Consider the following 12732-nt stretch of genomic DNA (forward strand, 5'->3'; position numbering starts at 1 on the left):
TTATTTATAAATAATAAAACAACTTCTAAAAATTAAAACATGCTAAAACTGCACAAATAAAATTTTTTAATCTGTAAAATCGTTTTTTTGCAGGCGTGCCGAAGGGTAGCTGCGTTTGAATTAAACTATGCTACGTTTTTTATTTTATATATAAAGCCTGCGATCGTTTTCAAGTTTGCAGTATCATCGCAAGTCTTTCCCACCCAAATATATTTTTCTACGGTTTTGCATCGCAAGTCTGGGGATTACCAAATCAAAACTTATGTGTTCTGGGAGCTTTATCGTTCTGTCCACTGACGAGAGTGTAAATGGCGGGAATTCAAAGGCTCTCTGCCACAAAAGGTGTCTCTCGGTCTCTCGGGAGGGAGAGTATCGCGTAGGGTTAAATGGCGTAACGAGCCCGATCGTATGGCGCAAGACGCCATGGTGGATGTTCGCAGGTCGCCTAGCCGCATAGCCAGGGATTCGAATTTAATCCGGATTAGTTCGTAAGGGTCACAATACCCTCCCCTCTGGCTGCACCTCGTCGCCGTCCGCCCCACCGTCCTCTTGCACACGGATGCGCGCATATAGACGTCCAGGTAAATCCGGACGGAACACACGCGGACGATTATCCTAATTCCGAGCTGACGCTTACGGCTCGCGGGCTAAAAGGGGACAAACGATCTCATCTTTTCAGCTCATCTTTGATGCATGCCGACGCGAAATCATTTCATGATAAAAAACGATGACAGCTCCTTTATTTTTAGACGCTCTCTCATTTAGCCTCTTGCAGCCTCTTGTGTAAAGAATTGTTATGAGATAAAAATAAGAGACTAACATTATTATAATTATTAAAAAATGCATTGTATAATCTGTATTCTTATGCGAATCAATTTTCAAAGTTTAAAGTCATTGCGTATAAAGCGATAAAAATTATATTGAAGATTTAATACTGTTACTTATTTTAACCAATGTTACCATTACTTTGTCACCATAAATCTTGTTGCGCGTCTTATCGCAACCTCAGTTAAAAATAAGTAGGTCACACTTTCGAAAATTCGAAGAATTTAAAAAACTGTTGTCTCGACTAAGGGCACAGGGAAGGTGAAGATAAGAACTGGAAAAAGGCAGAAAGGATCCACGAGCACGGGGAGGGGAAGGATTAACTGTGACGCACGGGAGATTTAAAGAGGATCCTCGAAATCCGTAGATTTAGGAAGTGCGTGCTTCTGTCCGCCCGCATCCCCCATCGCATCGCGCCACCCTTTTCTCCTCGCCCAAGTCGGGGCTGGAAAAGCAAATATGTACTTTTGCTCCCTGCATTCCTGCACGTCTTCGACATGCCGAACTTTCGTAGCGATATCGCGTAAAAAAAACCAAGCAAGGGATAAAGAGTAGAGACACGTACAAATTTAACGGCAAGACTTGCAACAATTTTTCGATTTTGTAAACATAAAGAGATTGATTACCTCCGCTCTGTAGCAACTTTGTCTATTTTCCGTGAGAAACAAAATGCATAAAAGAGAGATACCTGCAGCTACGCTTAATGCTTTATTTTTTAATTAAGTCCAAATTTTAAAAAACAATTTTAAGAGAATGTAACAAGTTATCATATTATCGATCGTTAATGCAATTAAGTAGATTTGCAAACACACATATATGTATATATATATTTCCTTCAATATTTAAAGATATTTTTATAGCAAGATAACTCAAGAATAATTCAGATTCGAGGAAATATAATTAATAAAACTCTCTATAATGAAACAAAAATGAGCTTAAGATTGCGCATTGAGAGTTGTTGAGCAAAAAACGCGGTTGTTAGTGCGTAAGCTTATTTGTAATTTATTTAAATATAATAAAAAGATTACAAAGAAACGGACGTTTCGGCTCCGCTTTTAGCAATCTTCAAATATATATAATTAATAAATTGCTGTCGAATGTATTCAGGGATAAACGTGCTGTAAATACATTTACGTATTTAATTCTTTCATTAGACGTTATTTACGAATTTTAATGTCATTTTGAAATTAGAATGCTAAGCATTATGCATAAGCAGCCTCGAATCAGTATACATAGTGTTATATTTATACAACGTTTAATTCTACAAACGGACGCGTGCAAATTGTTTCCACCGCATTATCGAGGATCAAGGAAATTCCGCCGATAGTCCTATCTCGTTTGGCGAGCTTTAACGACCCCTCTCACGCGACCTCCACCGAGTGCGCACGTCTTCGTCATTCTTAGCGGAAGCGGGCTTTATGACGCGACATGGCAACTGAATTTCTGGATTGTCACGAATGAAATAAGAGCAATGCGAGCAGGTTCTTTATATTATTCGTGTAATACGTTATTGAGCAACAGTCTTTTGCAATAAATAGATGGTGACAGCATTCTAAAATACTACCATTGTCTACAATTCTACAAATTATAATACTTATAATACCACAAGTATAGAGTTGCACTGTTACTCTATATTTCTTTTTATAAACGGATATTATTAATCTGGACAAACGATATTACATAATTTTGAGTGGAGTAAAAAAGGGGAAAAAATTAAGAATATAAAATTACTTGAACTTTGAATGTTCGTTTTTCCCCCTTTTGTTCTTTTTATTTATTACACAAGAGCTATATCGGCCTTCGCCGGACGCGAGACGGTGACGACGATTAACGCCGCTTCCGTTCGGCAGAATGCATTCAGCATAATGGGCATGACATCGGTGCGTCGTTACCGCATTTTCCTCGCCGCCGTTACCCGAGTTATCCCGACCGAATTACGCGTTGTAAAGATGTTAAAGCTGTTTTCGCACTCGGTCTCTCGTAAAAGGTGACTTCATTCACCCGACAAATTGACGATTTACGGTCGCGGGAATTCTGTACAAGCCACTACATTCGAGATGCAACCCGAAGTAATGGGGTGTATACAGATGTACTCGTAGGGATAAAACGGTGAGGAAACAAAAACATATAGGGTGAACGTTTGATTATACGAAATACAAGTTCGAATACGTTCAGATTAATAACTATATGGAGTTTCTTCGTTATATTATGTTGCAATATTCTTAAATTATTGTAAAAACTATTTAAAATTTACTCATAATGTTATCAAATAATATCAACTTTATTGAAATAAGGTATTGATATTGCTATTGTATGCGCTTAATTCTATTCTTTGCATATAATTAAAAAGTCAATTATATATAAAGCAGCTGCAATAAAATATAAGAGAAAAAGAAACTGTTTACCTGTGCTGGAGGTGGATTTGCTGAGATCGAAGCCCTCCTGCTTGGGACTGACGTTGATTTCTTGCTTTGGGTGCTGGTTGTGAGCGGAGAACGGTGTCTGGGGTGTGCCGAGAGGTGTCTGCGATTGCAGCGGATGCACCGGCGGGTGCTGAGGTGCGTTCTGCGGCTGAGACTGCTGGGACTGGTGAGACTGAGGGCTCCTCGGTAACGAGGACACGCTGCTCGGTCTCGATGGTGGTGAGGCCTTGTGCGTCAATGCCAACGCTTGGCTCTGTAATCGCGGGAGAACATCAATTTTTTTCTTATACAAATTTATTTCGCGCAATAAATACAATTTCGGCGCGACACCGGATGATATTGACTATGTAGGACCATCGTACGCATAAATGTGGCACATTCATTCTGCCAAAGAGGAGACGCGGAGGAAAGTAATCCCATCTATTTTAAAGTATAGACGAGAATATTATACAGAGAAATTCGATAAGCTCTACATTATAAAATGTGAGAATCTTTTTATGTACCGAAAGAATGCAAAAGAAAGTTCTGGGAAGCATGATTTGTACATTTTTACGCTTATTACTCAGGCAACCAAGTTCTTCCCCGGCTTCTGCATTGTCCTTGGTAAAGTTTCACAGCAAAAATATTTTCTGCGTACAAAAGCACGTTATGTAAATTATTATTGTGATGTTTATTTCATCGCTCGTTTGTGTATAATCCAGCGAGAGTGCGGTAATCGCCGCGGGGTAATATAAATCCTTTGCTGTCCTTAATCTCTGAAAAAAAAAAATCCCTGGCACATCATGCTTCTAACGGTCGCATGACTTTTACTGGGGGCGATTACTATAAAGGTTACAGAGACGTAGCTTTTTACTAATTTTTTTATATACAAAATATTATCTCGTAAATCATTGTTGTATGTGTATCTTAATTGTCTGTATCTTCAATTTTTATAAGTTCAAAATTGTTTAAACATATTTTTACGATGATAATATATTATGAATAAACTAAATAGGCTCGACGTTGTATTTTTGCCGAAACCCGCCCGACTGACTAGAACGTGCTTCTGAAAAGAAAAAGAAGCTAACTCGCGCGCGAATTAACTATGCGCGATTGGAGGCAATCTAGCGATTAAAAAAGCCTTCGGCGGCAATTCACGGGTGGGAGCGTCGCCTAAACGCGGTCAAATCTACGACGTTTCGGTCGGGCCGAGCGAGCCGGATGATCTAAGCGTCGTCGCCGATGAAATCTGAGCACGTGCTCAATTCCGAGCGGCGGCCAGGCTAAGGCATAAGCGCGGACTTAGATTTATGTATGAGTGAACTGAACTTAACACTAACGGCTAAGCCGTCCACGGTGTCAACTGGGGTCAACTGGGCCCAGAATGCGACAATCCTACACCACCACCGCAGCAGCCGTAGCAGCCGCCGCCGCCGCCGTCGCCGCCGATGTGCGAATTGCACCGCGGAGCGATGATTTTCGTCTGGAAACTGGATCGTCGATGACGCCTCCGTGGAATACGGAGCGTCGAGCGCGGCAGAACGAGCCGAGAGATGCGAGGCAGCGTTTAACCCTCCGTGATCCTTCGCGACTTCCTGCCCGCGTTTCGTGTTTGCTCGCAATAAGCTCGATTTTCGCGGGTACTTAGCCTCATTATTTAATCACGAAATTATCAAATTTAATCAGCCGGCACTCACGCACGCGCCACCACGAGACAACCTTGAATAATCGATGGCGACGAGCGTCGTATTAATTGCTGCACGAAAATGATAGTCTCAATTCCTAACCGAACGCGATTGAAACTCACATCGTCGTTTTATATTTGTAAATTAATTCCATCGGGTCACAAATCAATTAAACTTCAGTTCCTTTACTTTCTCTTAACAAATACAGCTTTTACTCGCGTATCTTTATTTATAGAAAATATTAAAACGTAAATGCATACATAATCATTGAATTTAGATCGAAAGAAAAGGAAGTATTTCTTTTTCCATCTAGCTTTCAATATCTTTATACGTTGCTTTTCTCATCGATCTAACGATCGACTGTAAAGGATCAACCGGCGATTTTTTCGCTTGCCCGGACTGTACCGGGGTACCAGCTACTGTTTCGGGAGCTCTTCGAGGTATGCACTCGCAAAAAACACGTCAGACCGCTGAAGACCCGGGCCTGCCTCCCTGGAACGGGAGTGAGTGAGACGAAGAAGACGACGATGAAGAAGAGGAAGAAGGAGGAGCAGGAGAAGGGAGCGGAGAAGCGGGATGCCTGAAGGTGCCGAAGAGAGCGAGGAAGAGAGATAAAGGCTGGTCCGCATCGTTGACGAGAAAGAGAGAAAGAGAGAGACGAACGGGAACGACGGGCCCCGAGGGTCCACGTGGATCGGAAGAGGATGGCGAGGGTCCCCGGCTTGTTTCCACGCGAGGAATGAAGACGAACGCGAGCTGACTGAAAGCGGGAGCGTGTAAGAAGGGGCAACAGGTGGATGGGGTTAGCGGCTTATCCGGCTAACGCCCCAAGTGATATCGCGGTAACTCCGCTGTGACGTGCGAGGGGTTACGACGTTGTTGTCGTAAAATCAGGAATTTCGGGTCGCCCATCGATCCGGCTTTGAGCCGCGGTTGAGAATTCGCTTGGCCTCCCGTCGAATCCGGGAATCGCGTCCGGAGGCGTTAGCCCAAAGAAACGTCCGGCGCGAGGAACACGGTCCTCCGAAAATTTTCGCTCCCTCGAGCGATAAAAATTGCGTCTTATCAGGGGCCAGGTTAATTGCGCGGTAATTAATCCGACAACAAGTAGTAATTAATTCAACGATAGTCACGTTTGTCAGCTGGACCGATGCAAACGACTCGCATGTTCAGTAGAAAGATAAAATTGAAATAAAGAGTTAGAGGAGAATGCATGGGAAAGTTTTGTAATAATATCAGTCGCAGTAATTGCCGAAATATTTTTTCGCGTCATGCTATCGTCCTAAGTTATCGCCTTATTAAATATATATATTAACAAAACAAGAATAACTGTTTAAATAAGAGTTGGAGCTATAATAAATTTTTTAAATGAAATTATATCTGTCCGCATTACTCGTCGATGTATTGCTGGTACAAAAAGCGACGAATGCTGCGGGGACTCATCCAGTTTGGGCGAGCCAGCGTGAAGTACGTGCGTGAACCGTGACGACTGTAAAAATGAAATGGCAAATAATTAACCGCGAAGCGCGAGCGCGATATCGCACTGCACCACGGACGACGACAGTTCGGCAGGCGTTTATCAACGGATCAGCTTATCTACCGGGTGTAACGGAGATACGCATAGTATACGACGGCGTTTCCTGCTGGTGTGTTTCCCGTTAATGCGATAACCTTAATCGCTGACCGTGCACAGGATCCTTCGTGGACCTGAAGAGCCAGCGAGAGAGTTTGACGGAATTCTCGACGGAATTCATCGCGACGGAACACGACGCGGCGGCGGCGCGGCGGGATCACCGCGCGCGCTCCGGATCGTCCGCACGAAACGAGCTTACGTAAGGCCGAATCGCGATGACAGTCTTTAATGTTTGGCCAATTGAACGCGTGGTCCTTTTCGGCGTATATCTTACGTCAGCGGCATCGTTCCTCATGCGATCAATTCTACCCGTTGAAAAAAAAAAAAAAAGAGAGAAAGAGAGATTCACGATGTTCTCGTTTCGTCGTACGAAGATCCTTTCTTCTCGTCTCGTCGCGGTTTCTGCGACGACGTTCGATGCGCGCAAATTATCGGACGCTCGTCTCGCTTGTCTTTATTAATTCTTCGAATGCTGCATTAACCCGCGAGCGCTCGCGTCATGAAAAATCGCGCTGCGGTTCGCGCTGTGAAGCGATACGCCGCGTGGCATTCTTGCAGGATGTAAAATCAGTTTAAAATATAAGCTTATTTTAGTTGCATTTTTTTTCTGGAAATAAAGCGGAAATAATAGAGAAGGAATAACTCTAACAGCTATCGATTTTGAAATTCTTTCAAAGTCTGTCGTTTTCACGATCGAGAGAAAAATCGAAGCTGATCTCGAAATAAGGAAGGAACTTATTCATTCGTCTTTGGGATTTTTTTGCAATTCTCTGTTGATTCAATAGAGATTCTTGCTGAACAAATCATAGGTAATTGACAATTAGTTTTTTATCGCGGAGTCGGAATTTTTTTAAAATCAAAATCAGAGACTGGATACTCTATTGTAAATCCTCTGAAACTTTATGAAAATTCGATAATGATGATATAATCGTTCCGTAATTGTTAAAGACTCCAATAATGGAGATAAGCTGGTTCTGTTATACTTTTATAGAACATTGGAAAGCACTCGCCAGCTTCTAATCTCCATCGATATAATAACATGCAGCGTTGTGTACTAATAACAATTCGTAAATCTACTTAACAAAATTTCCAGCGATTCACTATCTGTTTCAGCGCGCGTGATAATCTCACTATCTTTCGGCGGTCATCGCATGAAACGGAATTAAATGTGGCGCGACCCATATTAATCTGCAACATTCTAATCACGCTTATCGAAATATCGAGCCGACGATATCCCTGAGCGATAATTGGCTGCCTCTTTGTGACAGATAATCCGCGGATTGATGCGTTTGCGATCGCGTTACGTAAACTGTTGCCGACTGTGGCGTCGGATACCTCGTTCCTAAGTGCAAAACATAGTAGAGCTAAAGATTAGAAAGCAATAGATAGGATCTTGCACTAGCAATGATCACGGATTTCGAGGGTTTACTGGAGAAAGCAGCGAGGGGGGGATACCAATTTTTCAAAATTTACAATTTTCAATTAACCATGTACATAAATTATTCTTCAATATTAGCATCAGGACATTTATAAACGCACTTCAAGTTTGTCTAGCGAAACATTTATGTAATGTTAATATTTTAAAACAAGAATATAATGTTTTTTTCCATAATGGTTGGGTTCAAACTAAATATAATATATCATGATTTCTGAAATCTCTCCTTCTTTCTCTTTCTCTTTGAAAATAGAATTCTTTATTATGTAAATCTTCGTGGAGTAGTTGCTGTTACGCATTCTAATTAAAATAAATTAGTACGATATAAGAACGCGTGCTCTTATAATAAAGTTACCCGACACGAGACCATTCTCATCGCCGTAACCAATTTTTCCTCACAAAATATTCACCGAGAAAACAAAAGATCGTGTCTGCGGCATAAAAAGGCAACGTAAAAGGCCTACGGAGAGAGGACCGCGAGCTCTACCTGCGTTTGATATATCGGCTTCGGTGGCCGGATAGATGGATTACAATCATTCCGGGAGCTGGGGTGGTCAAATACCGTGACCATGCGTGTTTCAAACGTATCCTCGTGCACGCACACGTATATACGTACGACGCACTTTCGAGTACACACGTGGCGGCCCGTGCGTGCACGGGCAGTCCTGCGTGCAACGCGCTGCAAGGACGCGTTTTCAAGTATCAGAATGCAGAAGGTGCGTCGGGGCAGCGTGAAAATTTTACATCGCGAGCTGCTCTCTCCTCACTGACGTTTCTCTGCTGCTTAATATATCGCGACTTTGCGCGGCTTAAAATCTGTTACGTTTGTCAACGACACGTTTATTAAGCGTCATAGATCCAGCTATAATATTGATAGCGACAGAAAAATTTAATTAACTTTGGCACGTTACGCTTATCCTCTTTTTTATTTTTCCCTCGCGTGCGATTATTATACTCGAGTTTCGCAATCGCGCCAGCGCTTTGTTATAAGTTATGGTCACAATTGTTGTTATTTACGCATATTAATTTGCTCCTTTGACGGTTTAAATGACTATAATGCTAATTATAAAGACTAAATTTAGAATTTTTACACATTTTGTAATCTCCAAGTTAATATATTGTCATTACGTTTTCACAAGAAAACTATAAAATGAGTCTTCGTGTGTTAATGCCGCAAACATGAAGACAGAGCTTCATATATTTCGGATTAACAGTATTACGAGACTAATCTCTCAGTCTTTGATTTCTTTTTTAAAATACATCTGTATGGATAATGCATCTCTCGAGGTGCATATGTTTTCATATAAGTTGAGTGGATATCCTCCCTCTTCAAAATTTTATTTGCGCTTGATTACAATAATTTTACAAATATAAAATATATAACTCTCTTGACAAAATGATCCATGTTATGTGATTCACGTGTAATAAATTTGCAATTTTTTTAAAATAAATGACATATACAGTGTAATATTCCAATATTATCGTTTCTGACAATAAACTTATGATTTATTAACTCGCAAAAATGTTTCTATTTATTCTAATATTTTGTAACAGTCAAAATAATAGGATGTGGGACTGATTGTAAAACAGAGCGTGTTACATTATCGCGATACTTTGCTATTAATTTATCTGTTACGACGATTCATGTAAACGGTTTTTTTACGAATGTATTCGCAGAGTTTTTTATCGTTAATTTTTCGATAGTCATGGTAAGCCGAAGGCGGCCATGGATCGAGAGATCGAGCGGTCAATGGAGACATGCGGTCTTATTCCGTTGAATGCCAGAACATGAACATGGTCGTGGCACAGGAAGAAGGCAGGGGCACATCCGTATCGTGGTCAGAACCCGTGACCCCCCGATACGTACATACACGTGTAAACGTACGCGCTGTTCGTCCGCACAGCACACACGCGAGCCGCGGCTTTGCCAAGGATTATCCCCCGCCCTACGTTGCCCTCGGTTTTCATTGTGAGATCGCGAAGCGCGTCGGATATACGCGTCGGATCTGAATTTGGTACGCGATTTTTGATGCGGAGAATCGAGAATCCTAAATCCGAGCGAGAGTGCTCGCTTGCGCTGCGTTTAAACGGATAATTATTTCTTTCCAAAGCGATCATATACATCTGAAAAATAATATGTTTTTCTTCTCGATGCTGCATAGATTAAGTAAATGCCTACCTAGATGTATAAACACACTTGCTCTATATTTTTCATTTTAACTTGAATGCTCGTCTTGAAAGGTAAGATTTTAAGATAATGAGACTCGCGTGCGAGAAAATAAAGATTTCCGTTCAAATCTATCGGAATTTTTCGCATTTTTCCACATAATGTTCCCAGTTTATTTTATAAACGATTGCACGATATAAAAACAACGCCTTTTCTATTTATTTTAGGTACTACGAGATAATCGCGCGTTACACGTGGAGTGGCCAGCCGCTTTGAGATGCGAAAGAATGTGCCAAATTGATGACGAGGAATTAAGCGGGCTGAAAGCGCGTCCAGAGAGAGAGAGAGAGAGAGAGAGAGAGAGAGAGAGAGAGAGAGAGAGAGAGAGAGAGAGAGAGAGGGATGCAAGAGGCGATAGGGTGGCCAATTGGCTGTGTAATGTCAGAAAGGGGTTGTGCTTCTCGCCCCTCGTACTTGCTGACACCGAGTATAGACGCTGCGTTATTTTTATAAGTTCGGCAGACCGAACGCCGAAAACGACGCTGGCACGCTAATCCACGACGTAAACCGTTTTATCGGAATTTTTTATTCCCTGTCAAATTAAGGTCACATACTTTCGATATATATAGCTGTAACTTTTTATCAGTCTCTCAAATATTAAAAATATTTCTATGATTTTTATGAAAAGGGATTTTAATTATTCTAATCGGTAAGTTGGTCCTACATAGAATTTACTTCAATTACGCTTTAATCTTATTGATCTGCTAATAAAGAGCTTGTCTGAAAAAAATAATCTGGGTAAACTACAAATTATATTTAGTTTTCTTTTTTCTTTTTTTTTGTTTGTTATATTTATCGCAGAAAAGAAAAATATTTTTTTTTTAAATTGTGCTTATTCTTATACATATATGTATTCTTAATAAATATTACTTTTAAAAAATGTAATACCTTTTACACTCTCATAAATCTTTGAAATAATAGTCACATAATTTTTTTCGATTTTATAATAAACTTTTCCAATTTTGTTTAAGGAAAGATATTATCGTATGCATGACTATTAATATTTTATATACAATGTTTCATTCTACACAAACAAACAAAAATGAAATAAAATGTCTGAAACAAAAATGAGAGATTACCTGTACTTGATCCGTCTTCGTGTTAGCAGCCATCCATGCCTCTACAAAGGTGTCCATTGCGCTCTGAAAATCCATTCCCTCCTGGGGCCTCAATAATTCTCCTGAGCCTCGGAAGTCGCCGCCATTCGTGACATATCGCGTTATACTCGAATTCTCACAAACTCATAGCGTCAATTTTAGCCTTGGCACTGATTAATTAAGAGTCGAATGCGATCGGAAAGATGTTGACAGATCTCTAAGCCGAATGCCAGTATTTCTTGTCCTCTAAACGTCACTTTGAGCACCGGTGCCTACGATAAGTGTTAAAGATCGCGCGAATGTCATAAAACTTATTTACGATCGAAATCACAGACGTGTTGAGACGTTTATGAAATGTCCGCTTATTTAAGTAGAATGTTTTTACAGTTACAAATTCTTAATTTCTAGCTAGTGCTATGCTAACGACGCGTGGGTGCATTTTTCATTATACTGAACGAACATTACAGTCACTACAATCTGCTCTAAGTTCCTATTTTGGTATTAGCATAAAATATTAAATATGTGATTAAACTGCGCGTATCTCTGACTAGACTGCGGAAAATCACACACGTGCTCGCAACTCATTACGATAAGTATCGTCCGGAGTAAAATCGGAGTAAATAGAGCGGTCTACAAGTCTCGTCCCGTTTCGCGATCACCAATTGGGCACGTCCGCCCGTTCAGAACGTCACGTACACAATTCTGAACGTTAACATCGATCGGAGTCGCTCGATCATCGATCACAAGATCAGTCAACGACGTTGCCGGTCATCACCCTGAGAGAGCCGCGAGACACTGTCTCGGTGCGCGTAGATCGTCACCAGTCATCAGCACCAAACATGTGCGTGGCTCTGCGTGGCTCCGAAAACTCGATCGATCCCTTCGGATGTTCTTTAGTTTCGGGAAGCCTCTTCGGAGATCGGCTCGGGATCACAAACGCGTTCACGTCATCGTCCCATCTCCCTCTCGTCCCAAGTGTCTCCTCTGGAAATCGCGTGCGATCGCCGAGCACCAACGGAATGTCATTCGCGCCGCCGAGGACGGGCGCACGGTCCGCGAGGACAACACACGTTCGCTGAGAACGGCGTTCGAGCCGCGACTGTGCGCGTCGAGGCGTCGCGGCGCTCGATCTGCTGCCCCTACGACGCCCTACCCGCGAGCGCGCCGTCAGTATCAACCCCACCACCCGGTCGTATCGCTGCCGCTACCACTGCCACCACCACCACCACCACCACCACCATCACCGTCACCGTCACCACCACCTTCATCGCCCACCGCGCGATACCGTCGTCCCGCGTCTACCGATATCGCGGCCGAGTGCCTCCTCTGGTCCTCACTCGGCTGCTGGTTCACCCTCTCGCTCGCCGACTCCTCCGGAACCCACCTTCGTCCGTACCCCGCAGCCCGAGATCCCGCCGTCTCGTTCCC

General features: G+C 42.1%; 1 protein-coding gene across 2 annotated transcripts in view; it reads right to left on the minus strand.

The window, feature by feature from the left end:
• Nucleotides 1–12449, minus strand: part of Dve (SATB1_N and homeodomain domain-containing protein dve) — a 44805-nt gene extending 32356 nt beyond the window's left edge. The window contains exons 1-2 of one of the 2 annotated variants that reach the window (XM_071710676.1): nucleotides 11287–12449; nucleotides 3231–3501 (exon numbers count right to left, since the gene is read on the minus strand). In XM_071710676.1, coding sequence (XP_071566777.1) covers nucleotides 3231–3501; nucleotides 11287–11361 — 346 coding nt within the window. In that variant the 5' untranslated portion in view covers nucleotides 11362–12449. The remainder of the gene's footprint in view (nucleotides 1–3230; nucleotides 3502–11286) is intronic. The other variant, XM_071710667.1, reaches the window with a different exon arrangement.
• Between the last annotated feature and the right edge of the window lie 283 nt (nucleotides 12450–12732).

Source organism: Temnothorax nylanderi, unplaced genomic scaffold, assembly GCF_030848795.1.
Source record: "Temnothorax nylanderi isolate EJ_2023f unplaced genomic scaffold, tnyl_v1.0 TNYL_tig0004_pilon, whole genome shotgun sequence".
NCBI lineage: Eukaryota > Metazoa > Arthropoda > Insecta > Hymenoptera > Formicidae > Temnothorax > Temnothorax nylanderi.